Genomic DNA, 15,875 nt, shown 5'->3' with positions numbered 1-15,875 from the left:
CAGAAGCAATGCCGACACTGGTCATAAAGGACAGGAGGAAAGTGAGAGCCGGATAAACATGTCCTTGGCTGAAGCTGAGGGCATGTCCACAGCCACCTGCCTTTCATACCCCTACCCCAAGCACAGGACATGCTCACTCCCAGGGTGGGTTCCACAGCTCGAGGGATGTGGGCAGGTTGGGAGCTAAGGACCCCAGTGAAATCAAGCCAACTCTCAGTGCTTCTGTTCACTAGCTGTCCTGGGATAATGCTACTTAAGGCCTCCAGCCATCGATGGCAGGCTGTGTGTGTGTATTAGTCATTCAGTCATGTCCAAGTCCTTGCAACCCCGTGAACTGTAGCTCACTAGGCTCCTCTGCCCATGGAATTCTCCAGGCAAGAATACTGGAGTGAGTGGGTTGCCATTCCCTTCTCCACCCTCTCAGGTAGGAAGGCTAGGGGTCCCCAAGAGGAGGAAATAAACTGCAAGTAGGTCACAGCTTGCAGCTGCAACCTTTCACTGGGAGGCTGACATGGGCTAATTCATGCAAACTCGTCCAGATGACATGAATTTCAAGTCAGTTTCTCTGACACCACTGAGATGGCAGTTCAGGGCCAGTTATGACTCATTAACAGGCTCCAACATCACACTCGCTCTTCTGACAGGATCCAATCCACTTCAAAAAGTTAACACCCAAAGGACTTTATGGTTCCCAGCACAAAAGGTGAGACTCCTGTATTTCAGATTGAAAGTGAAAGTGAAGTCGTGTCAGACTCTTTGCGACCCCAAGGACTGTAGCCTACCAAGGCTCCTCCGTCCATGGGATTTTCCAGGCAAGAGTACTGGAGTGGGTTGCCATTTCTTTCTCCAGGGGATCTTCCCAACCCAGGGATTGAACCTGGGTATCCCGCATTGTAAGCAGACACTTTACCATATTTCAGATTAGATGAAGCTATTGCTCTCCATCCCAATCACTGTCCGAAATCCCTTATCAAAACAGGATTAACTCCAGGTCACGAGTTCACACCTGGAAGGGGACCTACAAGGCCAGGGAGCTGGAGGCTTAAAATCAAGAGAGGACAGGAGGGCGCTTCCTGAGATCTGAGCAAGGTGCCATCAGCATTTGACAGCTGGGCTGTATTAAAGCAGTTACTCTGCTCTGAACCATCAAAGCAAACAATGTGAAGCCAAGTTTTGCAGGATGCAGGATCCCAAGCAATTCTTCTCAGTCTGGGTACAGAGAGTGGAAGCATTCAGTGAGTGGCTACACTGGCCAGACACTGATGATGCAGCCACTACATTCTGGAAGCTCAGCCAGCAGCATTCCCATTCTGCCAGGGAGGAGCTTGGCCTTGGACAGAGAGCAGAACCAGGACCTAAGGTCTGATCTGCCGGATTCCAGTGGACCCCCTTTTGGATAAGTCACCAAGGTATGCTTTGCTTTTCCAAATCTCAACACCTGACAACAATTTCTGGGGAGAAATACTTTCAAATACATTTTCAAAGTATGCATGCATGTTAAGTCACTTCATTCATGTCTGACTCTTTCTGACTCTATGGACTGTAGCCCACCAGTCTCCTCTTTCCATGGAATTCTCCAGGCAAGAATATTGGAGTGGGTTGCCATGTCCTCCTCCAGGGGATCTTCCCGACCCAAGGTTCGAATTCACATCTCTTGTGTCTCCTGCATTGGCAGGTGGGTTCTTTACCACTAGTACCACCAAATGGCAACATCTAAATACCACAGCTTGATCCAGAACTTGTAACTGCACACACCTGTGGCCAGTTCTTCCAGACCCAACTTGTCCTCACCAGCAGCCCGACTGCCGGTGGCTCAGTAGAGCATTCTGCATGGGACAGTAACAGGACTGGGTCTTATTGTAAAAGTGATAAGAAATCAGAGGCCCCCTTTCTGCAGCACCCCCATGGAGCTCTGGGGCAACTGTGGTTGCCTGGAGGCCAAGTCTGATTGGCCAATGTTTATTGGGCAGTGACCTGAAGTATCAGAGCCCTAACCTGGGGGACAGCGGCCCCTGTCTATGCAACCCTGGATCCACGAGCTTTCCCTGTGGCCAGAAACGCACTCGTTGGTTAAAGCCAGGAATAGAGGAGAGGAGGGGCACAGCAAGGCTTCATGCCCAACCATGGGCTGTGCTGCAGGCCTCACTCTGGTCCAGGGACCAGCGGGTCTTCAGCTGGAAGGATGAGGTTTGCACCAAATAGCAGGGGGGTCAAACAGGCCCAGACTTGTGTCCCACTTCCACAGTCTCCATCCTGCATGATCTCAAACACACGGCAACTCACTCAACTTCACCTGTGACCACCAACAGTACACAGCCCCAGAAGGCTACCATGACCCCTCACCAAAGTCCAGCTCTTGATTTCTCTTGGGTACTGCCCCCTTTATCTCTAAAATGGATCACAGGATCTTATGTGGATCAAATAAAATAGCACGTGAGAGGCTCCGGTAGGCTGCCCCACTGTCCACCCCCACCCTCCATTTCTCTCCTTGAGACAGTGAGAGTCCTGTGAAATACTGATGAGGCAGTGGGAGCCCCAGATCCCCTCCAGGCCACAGAGCTGGGAGCAGAGAACTGAGTCTCCATGATGAAGACAGGACATTTGGAATCAAGTGTCCACACATGAACAAGTTCATGGCTGGTGGAAGAGACACACTTTGCTCGGACATAACACGGGGTCAAGGTCCTTGACTGAAGGTCACTGCAGATGGTCCACTCCAGGACAGCAGAGATAAACACAGTTGAGGTCAGTATGTGTGTGTGTGTGTGTGTGTGTGTGTTAACCAGTAGAAACTAGAAATGGAAGTGCACATAGAAAGGAGGGCCAAAAGACATCATTTTCTAGCCAAAACCATATGCTGCCAAACCTCCCTTAACCCCGGAGAGTTTTGCCCTGATGGAAGCATGGCTGAGACTGCTTCCTGCCAGCCAACACCCCCTGCCTTCGCAGGAGTCGGGGGGCCAGTGGTGCCCTCCTCCAGGAACCCAAGCCAGGAACTGAGGCTCCAAGTGAGAGCTAAGGGCACTGGGAATGAGGAATGAGTTCACCAATGCAGGTCAACCCCACAGAGGAGCCTGGAGAGTTGGGAGATGGAGGGAACCTCAGGAAGGGTAATGATTCCACGTGAGGGGAACTGCATGCTTTGTGGAAGGTGGCTGTGCAAGAGTCTGCAGGGCCTTGGCAGCAGGGGCCATCCACGCAGCACCTACAACAGTGAGAACTCAGAACCCCCCGTGAGCTCCACTGGGAGCAAGTGTAACTGACGAGGGGTCCGATAGGGGTAGGAAATTAAGAGGTACACACTATTACGTATAAAATAAATGTGCCATGAGGATATATTGCACAGCATAGGGAAAATGGCCAATATTCTATCATAACTATAAATGGAGTATAATCTTTAAATATTGTGAATCATGATGTTGTATATCTGTAACTTGTATAATATTGTAAATCAGCTATACCTCAACTTTGAAAAAAAAAAAAGTAGATTTGCAAGGTCTAAAAGAAACATCAAAAGCAACTGGGACCCTCAGATGGAACGCAGTGTGGTGAATGAACTGGGCATGGGAATGACGCTTCAAGGTGTGGACAGAGGCTTGACACACAGCACTTAGAAACCATGCCTGAAGTACAGGAGTGATGAGGGCTTCACCTCTAGACAGCAGGATGCTCTGCATCACAGAAATACTGACATGGCCCCAGACTCTCCAAGTGGACAGGCTGAGGAGCCTCGTGCCCGCCCTGACACCGAGTAGACCACAGACATCCCCGGCCGGTTCCTGCAATCCCAGCGATGCACAAAGATGGGCACACATGGAGTTACCACCATGACACTTGCTTTTGGCTATTTAATGTCTGGACGGAACTAATTGGACAAAATTGTTTTCACTGTCTCTCCCAAATCAGGTCTGTTCACAGTTTGGTGCTTGAAAAAAATGAAAGGCCAGTGTTCTCAAGCGCCTGGAAGAAGTCTCATCCCTCCTCTTTGAAACTGACCTCCAGAGGCTTCTTTCTATAAACCTGGCAGGTGCCACCCTTCATTCCTTTTTTCTTTCATGATACTTGTGACTCAAACTGCAGATCCCGTGGCCAACAGAGAATATGTTTCGGAGAGACAGACTCACACAACAGAGACTAAATGACGCAGCCATACAACCTGGACACCAGTGTAATGAGCAAACAGAAACAGAACCCACATACCTATTGCTCATGGGGCTCCCCAGTAGTAGGAAGGCTGCCAGTGCTCAGATACCAGGCATTCCCCTTCCGCAATCGGGAGGGCAAGGGAGAGATAGACATATAGCTTCAGGTGAGGAAGCTTCTAGATGACAAGTTCACTAACTGACCATCTCAACACAATTCACCAAGCCTGATTCTCACAAGTGCCATCAGACTCACAGTGGTGTGGACTCTTGACAGCCTCCAAGCAGGCTGCAAGGAGATTTTCTATCTAAAGGTGAACAGGCTGCTTGTTCTGGGTTCTACTCTCCAGGAACTGATAGCAAGGTAACAAGACTCACCTTCACCGTCTGCACTCAGGTTCTCGTAGGAGTCCCAGCGGATTAGTGGGTCTGCTGTGTTGAAGTCCACAATCACTCTGTGGTCATTCTGCAAATGTTCACATCCTGCAGGGTGGTGGAAGGGACAGGGGTGGACAAAGGGTGTTAGTCCCAGTCAAGCCGGCACCTGCCAGCAATGCAGAGAGGAGCCTCTGGATCTGAGTGCCAGCCCAGAGTCCAGACCCACACCCTCTCCCACAAGCCTGCTAGTAATCTGAGCTGGAACTGAACAACAGTGCAAACCACTTGGCAGGAAGGAAAGGTGAACACTGGTCCTCTGTCTTCCAGGTGGGAGGCTCTGTGCTCTGGATGGTTTCTGCACAAGGGGATCACCTGGATGGCTCTGCAGCTCAAGGACCCAGCAGAACCCTGAGGAGCAGCCTCAGGGCTGGTGGATGGGAGGGGTGGGTTTGGGCTCTTGCTCTCTGAGGCTTCCAGGAAGATTTTTACCCCACAGCCTTGCATTTAACTATTCATGCCTCAATCTATGGCACTGGACACAGAAATAGGGTACTTCTTTCCCACAGCTATTAAAAACTGAATTAAAACTTTCACAAATATGAATCTCAGTGATGGAAATGAGCCATTTGTCTTCACAATAAAGAGACTGCTTTCTCTTTCAATGTATTTTTAGAAGAAAGGAGTCTATTTTGCACACAAATAGTTGCAGTCTTTCTACTATATTTCTAGTCCTTTTTAAAAAATATGTGGTTGCTTTTTGAGGGGAGAAGTAAACAGGGCATCAAGTCATCGTCCCAATCCTGAAGTTCTGGGCTCTTCTTTGGGCAAGTCACACCATCTCTGGGGTCTTTTTGACCTAGCTGGGCCTCACTGTCTCTAGGCTAACACCTTCCCACTGTCTAATATTCTATTTTTAATGTATTATAAATCTTTCCAATTATGTGCAAAGGTGGGAGGTTCTACAGAGACTCCAGCATACACATCACCCAACCAGGTGCGCATCTTGCTGCCCCCTCCACCCTCCTGCCAGCACTCTGCGTCTACGCACCTTGAATCTTCTCAGGAGTGGCTGAGAAGACTAACTCAATCTTCCCATTATCAGGAAAACGGTCATCTAAAAAAGAAATCCTATTTCAACAAATTTGGAGACAAGACAACAAATGAATTTTGTCCTTATATTCCTACCAGGGCAATACCACTCCCAAATCTCCAACAGCACACCAATGACAGAGAAAAATGTTAGCATTTTTACTGCTTCTCTAGAATTTTTTTCTTTGTTGGAACAATCATCAGTCTTTTGTGAGACTGGTAATAATTTTGTCAATAGGCTGGTTTATAGTGTAGGCGGGGGCATAGTGGAGAACAATGAAAGGAACACATGAGGCTCGCGGGGGCCACCCACTAAGGGCCTATTCTCCCTACACTCAGTCTGGACCCAGAGAGGGACCTCACCTTTGCTCGCGTTGTCCAAATCCTCCTTCGCAAACACAAGTCTGTAGCCCTGAACAGCCCCAGTGTGAAACTGCAGGCGGAAAATGACATCACGGGTGGCCGAGCGGTACTTCTTGTGGTAGCACTTCACCTGGGATGAAAAGGGGTGTGTTTTCCAGGGAGCCCCACCTGCGAGGAAGGCTCCTGTGGGAGTGCACAGGAAGACGTCTGAAGAATGAAACTGCGCAGCCTCTTTTTCCTAATTTCATCTAGACACTCCACATTTACCTTAAAGCCTTTCTGCTCTCGTGAAAGGAGCAGGCAGTCATTACTTCCTGTACTCGGCTCAATACTTATGTTGTGTGCTATAACAGAGAGAGAGAGAGAGATGGCAAGAAGGGAGAAGGAAGGGAAAGGGAAAAGGCCTTGGAATGTAAATTCCACAGCTGGGCTGTCAAGACGTCCTGAATGACAGTTTGAGACCAGTCTCCAGAATCATCAGGGACGTGACTTGGATTCAGGCTATGGCTCCGAGGCCCTAGGTCTCTGGGAGCAGCTCAGGCCTCTGGGGTGACGGTGCCAATAAGCAGGGTAAAAGCACCCCTTCCGGGCACTTGGCAGGGAAGGGTGGGTGGAGGAGGGGCCCTGGCACCATCTCTCACCTTTCCATGGGGGCCCCCCTGCCTGAGGTGTCTGGGGTTGGGCTGCCCATGAGGAGGGCAGGAAGGCCACGGCAGAGTGGTGTATTGCAGGAGAGAGGGCCCTTCCTCCCTCCTAAATAGGGCAGGGGCTCCTTTCCAGGGTCCCCAGGGGTTCAAGCCCAGAAGCAGGCTGGATTCTGCCCTCAGACACTCAGAGTGGAGGAGGCCACGCCCTGCACTGCGCATGCCCAGGAGGAAGGGAGGCTAGAGGTGCAGGGATCTCACAGGCAGCCATGCTCACAAAAGACTCAGGTCAGAAAAAGATGGGCTTCAGATATCTTGTGCCAGGTCAATGAGAAGCAGTCCCAGCAAGCATGGTCCAGACCAGTGATTCGGGAGATGCTGTAGGTGACTGTTCTGTGTGTATGTTCGGTCACTCACTCATGTCTAACTTTGCAACCCCATGGAATGCAGCACGCCAGGCTTCTCTCTCCTTCACTATCTCCTGGAGTTTGCTCAAACTCATGTCCATTGAATCAATGATGGCATCCAATCATCTCATCCTCTGTCCTCCCCTTCTCCTCTTGCCTTCAATCTTTTTCAGCATCACAGTCTTTTCCAGTGAGTGGGCTCTTTGCATCAGGTGGCCAAAGTATTGGAGCTTCAGCTTCAGCATCAGTCCTTCCAATGAATATTCAGGGTTGATTTCCTTTAGGATTGTCTGGTTTGACCTCCTTGCTATCTAAGGGACTCTCAAGAGTCTTCTCCAGCACTACAGTTCAAAGGCATCAATTCTTCGGCGCTCAGCCTTCTTTATGGTTCAACTTTCATATCCACACATCACTTCTAGAAAAACCATAGCTTTGACTATCCAAACTTTTGTTGGCAACTTTTGTTGTCTCTGGTTTTTAATATGCTGTCTAGGTTTGCCACTGCTTTTCTTCCAAGGAGCAAGTGTCTTTTAATTTCACGGCTGCGGTCACCATCCACAGTGATTTTGAAGTCCAAGAAAATAAAGGCTGTCACTGTTTCCACTGTTTCCCCATCTATTTGCCATGAAGTGATGGGACCAGGCCTTCAGTAACCAGAGAACCATCACTCGAGAGAAAAAATAAAGACCCAAGGAGCTTCGGCCCCTTAGGGCAAACCCCAAAGGCGTTTACCTCTGTGCTATCTACAAGGAAACAGTCTGATAAATAAATGAAGAAATGTACACAAACCGTCAGAGGAGCGATTCATGTTGACAAACACAAGCCCCGCATTCACTATGCGGGAGGCGCCAGGCAGCCTGTGCACACGCCTGGTGGGAATCCAGACTCAGGCCTGGCCTCCAGGCCCCTGTCCAGGGCTGGCATATGGAACCAGCCCACAAGAACTCTTCAGAAATGTGACAGCTTCCATTTACTCTCCAACAGCAAATGGATCTCCGGTTGCCAAGTCCTCTCTCGTTTCATCTGGGGTCTCTGGCTCCTCTGCAGAGTCCAACCAAAGGCTGTGCCCCCAGCCCTCCTTCCCGAGATGCTGCTTGAGTTCTCACCCCTCCGAGGCCCCTGCACAGCACTGCTGTGCTCACACCGACTGCTGAGCAGAAGGCCCCATCCCACACATGCTGCAGCAAGACCCCCACGGAGAGGACATGCCCCCATGCACCTATCTCTGCTGGATGATGGACCCACCCTCTCTGTTTGCCTTTCTCCACTGCTACCCTGGAAGTGAGAGGGAAAGGGGAAGAAGACTTGGAGAAAAGGCAAGAGAGTTTCAGGCACATGCCAGTCTGACTCTGAAGTCTTTATCAATACTGAGGGGAACCAAGGCCGTAAAATAACAACAAGGCCTCCCTCCAGAAGCTGACAGCCCCTGACGAAGGTGGCCCCAGGCCAATCCACAGGGTCATGCCTCATAGTAGCTCCCCTCCCCCAGTTTGGCACCAGGTTCTGTGGGCAGGTAGAGCCCCTGGTGGACACAGGGCAGTACAAGTGCTGGGTAAAGAAGCATAGACAGCCTAAGGGCAGGAGAGGATGCCCCTCACGCACAGCTCCCTTTGGGGGAACCTTTCTCCTGCTCTGAGTTAAAGGGTTCATCCTTCAGCCAGCTCCTGATGTACACAGCTCATCCCTACCAGAAGCCCCTAGGCCCGCCCCAACCTTTCCCAGAACCCAAGGTGCTCCATGGTCTCCCCTCCTCTGGTGTCACCATCGCTCATCACAGCAGCTATACACACACACACACAGAGGGTGACTCATCAGACACGAATCCCAGCCCACTCCAGGCACCAGGAGGGGGGAGGCAGAGGTCATCACATGCCCTGGAGCAGGGGAGGAACAGCAGATGGGTTCACCCTCCCCTCCCTGCCCCCTGGCTGCCCGCTCTCAGTCGTCCTGGTGCGCAGACACCTTCCCAGGCCCTGCATGACTCTAGTGTCTAAAGACTCGTTTTTCACAGGACAAGGGTTCAGGGTGGAAGGAAGAGCAAAGTATCCCACTGCCACAGAGCATCCGCCTTCTGCACACACGTGCTCTGCCTGAGGGGCTTCCAGGGACTCCTGACAAGTGGCACTGGCAGGGACCTGAGCCCTCCCTGCAGTCCTGCCCGCTGTTTCACCATATTCTCTTCCCACTGCTCATGGCTGCACTCGCCACCCGCTCCAGTCCTCCTGGCCACCTCAGGAATGAGCCCAGCTATCTCCTGAAGGCGCAGAAAGCCACAGGCATCTCCCTCGCATGGGGACCTACAGCTCCGACCCGAGAGGAGATGGACCCACCTCCACCCAGTGGAGCCCCACCCCTGGCACCTCCCACAGAGTCAGTAATGATTCATCATCCAAGCCAATAAATGTTAGTAGTATCTGTGACAAGAGACCAGAATCATGCTCTTAACACTCCATGGAAAGAATCAGCAGCATTTTGCTTGACAGAAGTGCCCCAAATGCTTCTTTTAAGGTACAAAGAATTGGTAGCATTTTATAAAGATTAGAGTGATGAAGGTTGTAATACCCTCTTCATCCCTTCAGCGTTAGCAGTTTCATTTACCTATGTCTCCCCAGCGAGTTTCTAAGAACACATCAATCCCCTGCCTTCAGATTTTAGAATATCTGCACTTGAAATAATTTCTCTCCACTTTGCTGGTGGGCCTGCTGGCTGTTTACACAGGCATCAAGGAGCCACAACCACACACCCTCAAAGGTTTAGCAAGGCTACTGGCTGTCTTCCTAAGTCACAGCACCTACATCATCCAGGGCCAACACTAACCATGATTTCACTTGGAGGTGAAAATGATTTCAGAGGGTGGCAAGACTGTAACTTACTCCCTAAACCATTAGGAGGACAGCAGTAAAGCTGTGAATAAAAAATACAAGTAGATCTACTGAGGGCTTCCCTGGTGGCTCAGCAGTAAAGAATCTGCCTACAATGGAGGAGACACGGGTTCAATCCCTGGGTGAGGGAGATCCTCTGAAGGAGGGCACATCAATACACTCCAGTATTCTTGCCTGGAGAATCCCAGGGACAGAGGATCCATAGCGGGGGCTACAATCCATAGGGTCACAAAGAGTCAGGCAACTGAAACTGAGCACTCATACACAGATCCACTGGGCTGATACAGAACGGACTGGGCCCGACCCAGGTCTAGGAGACTCACGGCAGAGGGAGAAGGATGCATGCACAGCAAGTCACAGGGCGATATAGCACAACAGACAGCCCATAACGACGCCCAACAGGAGCAGATCCAGAGGGGCTGAGGATGCATTCATCTTCCCTCTTCTTACTTAAGTGCCCTTAACAAGAAACAATAAACTAACGTGTTGTTTGTTTGTGACAGCTCCTTGAGAAGGGTCCCCTCTGTTTAGAAGTCAGGTTGCTGGAGCCAGGCAACGGAGCCCCACAACCACGAGGCCGAAATGTAAGTGGCCATGGGGTTGCACAAGCAGGGGCAGCAAGACGAGGCATGTGGATGGGAAAGTGTTTACAAGCCCACTGGGGCCCTGGACCAAGGCCAGTTCTTGACGGGGCTGCGGCCCACGCAAATTCCTTAGCGAGGTTACATAACGACACGGCTGTGCTCGCAAACGCTCTGCCCTCCCACTTAATAGAAGTGTGTTTACTGAATACCTGAGGCTCTGCCCTTTAGGAGACGGTGTCCAAACCTCAGTACAAGCACGTCCCAAAGATGGGCAGGTCAGGTGTGCAATGGGAGGGTGTGTAGGAACAGGCCGGCCATGTTTAGGTGAAGCCAGACGATGGGTAGGTGTCACCCTGGCTTCAGCAGTAATGGCCCCCTCAACAGCCCGCAAGTCAAAGGAATGACAGATGGAGTCCACTCCACTTTCCCCCACAGTGTTCCCAACCCAAAGAGATCACAAGGCCTTACTTCTTATAAACTTGACCCCTATAACCTTTGCTGCTGCTGCTAAGTCGCTTCAGTCGTGTCTGACTCTGTGTGACCCCATAGACGGCAGCCCACCAGGCTCCCCCGTCCCTGGGATTCTCCAGGCAAGAACACTGGAGTGGGTTGCCATTTCCTTCTCCAATGCATGAAAGTGAAAAGTGAAAGTGAAGTCGCTCAGTTGTGTCCGACTCTTCGCAACCCCATGGACTGCAGCCTACCAGGCTCCTCCGTCCATGGGACTTTCCGGGCAAGAGTACTGGAGTGGGTTGCCATTGCCTTCTCTGATAACCTTTGCTGCCTGTCTCAACAGAGAATCAATCCCTCATGAGGAAAGAGGCAGGTTTATCTGCGCACAGGGCTGACATTTACCAAAATCAAAGGGAAAAAAAAGCAAAAGACAGCATGCTGTCTCAAAGGATGGTGACCATGGAGTCACCTTGGGACACCTTCCCTGGGAGCTCCCCTTCCACCTTCCGGAGCAGAGGCAGGCTCTGCAGACGCCAGACAGCCCGGCCGAACCCTCTGCGGCTGTGAGTGGGAAACCCATAAAAGCATTCTCTACAATGCAGGATTTGGTCCAACTCATGACGGTTGCCAAATTCTTGACGAGAAATGAAAATGCCTACATACTTGAACTTTAACACAGAAAGGCCCTGACATACTCTCCATGTCCTCCTTTCTCCACTGAAGGCAGGCTCGTGAATGTTCAGCGGTACACATCAAGTGGTAACTGACTACAATTGAAGGACAGGACAAACTGAAACGAGCAGGTCTCCCACAGTTAGGCTGAGACTGTGTACTTCTCCTGCCTCAGAGACTTGGGAAACCAGAGCCGATCTGCACAGTAGGAGGGGAGACGGCTCTCCGCTCCCCAGATGCTCAGCCAACACCATGGAATGTTCTGCCACCGTCTACTTCCGTGTGCTGAGCGCTGAGGTCATTTTCAGGTTGAACCAACAGTCCTGGGATTTGGAGGAGCAGCGTGTACAGATCACACAATGCAGTGTGTCCCCCAGAGATTATGTTCTGAGTGTGGGGATACCTGGGGCTGATCCTCCAGGCTGGCCGGTGCTGTCAGCACCCCTTGAGAGTCTCTCCTCCTCAGACACATGGTAATCACCTCTCCCACCTGTGAGCCTTCAACTCCTGCCTCTATGCACACGTGAACACACCAAATTCTCCTGGCACGAGAGTGATCACCAGCGTATCTCACTCAACGTTCACAACCACCATGTTACCTGGTTCAGGACATACGCTATGGGGAATGAATGAGGGGATGAGTGAACACTGGTGACAAGTCAAAGCCAAGGCTGCTGGATAACCCATGATACCTGACTCCACTATTAACCTTATTCAGTTCAGTTCAGTTCAATTCAGTCACTCAGTCATGTCTGACTCTTTGAGATCCATAGACTGCTGCACGCCAGGCTTCCCTGTCCATCACCAACTCCTGGTGCTTGCTCAAACTCACATCCATCAAGTCAGTGATGCCATCCAACCATCTCATCCTCTGTCCTCCCCTTCTCCTCCTGCCCTCAATCTTTCCCAGCATCAGGGTTTTTTCAAATGAGTCAGTTCTTCGCATCAGGTGGCCAAAGCATTGGAATTTCATCTTCAGCATCAGTCCTTCCAATGAATATTCAGGACTGACAGGTTGGATCTCCTTGCAGTCCAAGGGACTCTCAAGAGTCTTCTCCAACACCACAGTTCAAAAGCATCAATTCTTCGGCATTCAGCTTTCTTTATAGTCCAACTCTCACATCCATACATGACCACTGGAAAAACCATAGCTCTGGCTAGACAGATCTTTGACTAGACAGTTTATTCTAGAATGGGTTTACTCAATGAACACAGATATTATGGGCTGAACTCTGTGACCCCAAGATTCATCTGTTGAAGTCTTAAAGGTGGTGAGGGTAGTCAGGTTATACAGGTGAGCCCTAGTCCAATCTGACTGGGGTCCTTTTAAGAAGAGACCAGGACCCAGACACATGTAGAGAGGGAAGATGACGTGAGGGCCTGGGGAGAAGAGAGCCATCCGCACGCCAAGGATAGAGACCTCCGGAGATATCAGCGCTGCTGACACCTTGATCTCTGCCTTTCAGCCTCCAGCACTGTGAGGGAATCATGTCTGATGTTTGAGCCCCCAGTCTGTGAGACTTTGTCATTACAGCCCTAGGAAACTAATATAAGAGGCTAGAGCCACTGCGAGGCTTCATAGAGATCAACAACTAAACTAAACCTCCTGGGTAATCATTTCTACAAATGAAGCAAGGAAAAATTACCCCGTGGGATGGAAAATTACCCACTTCCAGCTGTAACCCGTATCACCCTTCCCCCGTCTGATAACGCTGCAAAAAAATAAGTGCAGAGTGTACAAAAATGAACTGTAAACACAGGAAGTATAAATCAAATAATAATTCAATCTAAAAATACTCCATGTTAAGAATGGACAGAGGTGCAGGAAGGGGCTGGTTTTATCAAGTTATGCATTTCCTGTGATGAGATCTGGGAGATCCTATTTGCCCCCATTGCCAATGGAAACAAAAATTCATGGAAAGGGTGCCTTCAGGGCAGGAAACATTCCCCTCAAGAGGCCCCCAGGCAACAGAACACCTGAATGCCAGACCTCTCAGCTTCCTACAGCATCACTCACGGCTCGTCCAGCCAGGCTGTGCCCTCACACAAGCAGCAGCCTTCAGGGCATGCTAGAGTGTGAACTTGCCCAAGGACTCCCACCTTTGGGGCGGGCTCTAGGCAATAAGGTGGAGACAACGGCACGCTGGGCTCACAGCCAGGGTGAGCTGCCACCCCTGAGAAGCACAGTGACTGGCTCCAGAGAGGCTGGAACAAGTCAACCACCCACCTCAAGGGCTCGGCATCCATCTATGAGAGATCATCAAATGTGGCCTAAGGGAGGCACAGCCATGTGTCCAATTTGGATGACATGAGTGGGCGGCATCGGCAAGACCGCAGAAAAGGGCCGTGGGGCCGTGTGCAGAACAAGACCGATAATCCAGCATCTCTGGGGCTAAGCAATTGAGGAGCAGTAAACCAAGGGGCTCCTAGGCCACCTACAGGAGCCTGGACCCTCTCTTCCCACTGTGGGCCCAGGCAGTGGAGCACTGTGCTTGGATGGGGTCACTTGGATGGGGTCATGCTGTGAGGCGCAGGGCTCAGGGACACAAGCAGTCCTGGGATTTAGGACATACTGGGGTGAAGGAGCTGCATGATTGATGAGATGTGGGGCAAGGAGACGCTGAGAGGAAGCTCCCATTTGGGGTCTGGGGAACAGGGGGGGATGGTCCTAGGAAGCACAGAATGGATTCCAGGGGGGCTGGACCCAAGACAGAAGCAAGTAAGAGGCAGCCTGGACCCCTCAGAGCAGTTGCTCCTGCCAGAAGGAGCAGCACTTGTGAAAGGGGAGCCGCCCAGAGGACAGTAGACCTGCCAGGAGCCGAGGACCACCCAGAGAGGAGGGGCTGCAGGCGGAGCTGAGGGAAGAGGAGGCCCCATGAAGAGCAAGCAGCTACATGATGCGAACACCAGGGAGATGGCCACTGGGGGGTTGGGGCAGAAGGAGAGCAGACGGCAGGGGCCGCTGAGCGTGACCTGCCCTTTCCTAAAACCCAGACTAGAAAGTGGGCAGCAGAGGCAGGGTGCTCACAGGAATGAGGTGTCTGACCCAGTGGAGAGGCACCAGGGCTTCCTCCCCAGCTCCTCTGAGCAGGGTGCAGCCCACGTGCTCTGAGGACCATGCCAGGCTTCTTGCCATTCCTCCCACTCGGGCCTGTGCTGCACCCACCTCTGTTCTCCCGCGATTGGGGGGAGGTCCCCCTCCCCTTGAAGACCCTGCATGCAGGCCATGAGCTGCCAGCACTGTAAGAGGAAGGCTCCAGTCTGACGGCTCTAAACTGACCGTGCCTGCCACACCAGTGGCCACCCGACATCCCCACCCAGGCCTCGCTTGGGCCCAGAGGTCTCAGGCAGGTGCTCCCCAAACCCTCGCTGGCCCAACACCTTCACCTACAGCTGGTGCTTCAGAAGGCCCCACTGGGCACTGAGCAGACTCATCAGTGTGCACTGGAAATGAAACTTCTTGAGAAGGGCCTAATAATCACACTTTCGGACTTCTTGCAAAGAGGTAGCAAAGGCACAGGGAGGGGCAAGTCAGTGAGTCCCCGTAGCCACTGGATGGAAGCCACTTACCAATGTACCTGAAAAGAGCCATGGGCCAACCGCATGCGGCGACAGGCACCTTTCATGCGGCTGTGTGTGCCCCAGGCACCATCTCTCATCTTAAGACAGAGCAGGAGACCGTGTCCCAAACTCACAGGTGGGAGCCTTCCTGCTGTGGCTTCAACAAGTGCGCTGCGTGCCCAGGGATGGCTCCTGGCATCATACCCGTGCCAGCTCATGGGAACCAAGTCCAAGCACGTCTGCCACCACGTCCTTCCCCCACCTGCTCCCCATTCCTGCCCTGCCCATTCCCAGACCTGCCTCACAGTTACCAAGGGCCAAACCACAACCTCCCACCCAGGTCCCCTCAGAAAGACCCCACCCGCCTGCTCAGACTGCATTCCAGCACGTGATGTTTTCTCAGACACCTTGCTCCGGGGTGGCGGGCTGGCTGCAGTGCCCCTGTTGCCCTAGGACAGCAGGGAGACTCGTGGGGGTGAGGTCTGCTGGGGAGGGCGTCTTCCAGGAATGCAGGTGGTGGCCCCACCAGCGGGTGCTCGATTATACTATGTAGCCTTCACACCCTGCCAGCTGCCCCAATTCAATCTCATCCCCATGAAGCCCACTTACAGGCCTCAGGCACCAGAAGGGGGTGCGAGCTTGGATAAGGACCCGTCTGAGGCCACCCAGCCCCATTAAGCTGTAGATCTGGTGGGAGCCC

The 15,875-nt window shown here is 51.9% G+C and overlaps 1 protein-coding gene across 10 annotated transcripts in view; it reads right to left on the bottom strand.

Annotated features, from left to right (window-relative positions):
• TNS3 (tensin 3) overlaps positions 1–15,875 on the bottom strand; it is a 223,522-nt gene that overhangs the window by 81,433 nt on the left and 126,214 nt on the right. For all 10 annotated transcript variants that reach the window (XM_010829019.1, XM_010829021.1, XM_010829015.1 and 7 more), the window contains 3 exons: positions 5,973–6,102; positions 5,569–5,634; positions 4,521–4,625 (listed from right to left, as the gene is read on the bottom strand). In XM_010829019.1, coding sequence (XP_010827321.1) covers positions 4,521–4,625; positions 5,569–5,634; positions 5,973–6,102 — 301 coding nt within the window. The remainder of the gene's footprint in view (positions 1–4,520; positions 4,626–5,568; positions 5,635–5,972; positions 6,103–15,875) is intronic.

The sequence above is a fragment of the Bison bison genome, unplaced genomic scaffold (genome assembly GCF_000754665.1).
Source record: "Bison bison bison isolate TAMUID 2011002044 unplaced genomic scaffold, Bison_UMD1.0 scf7180017864499, whole genome shotgun sequence".
Classification (NCBI taxonomy): domain Eukaryota; kingdom Metazoa; phylum Chordata; class Mammalia; order Artiodactyla; family Bovidae; genus Bison; species Bison bison.
This window is presented reverse-complemented; position numbering and strand designations above follow the sequence as displayed.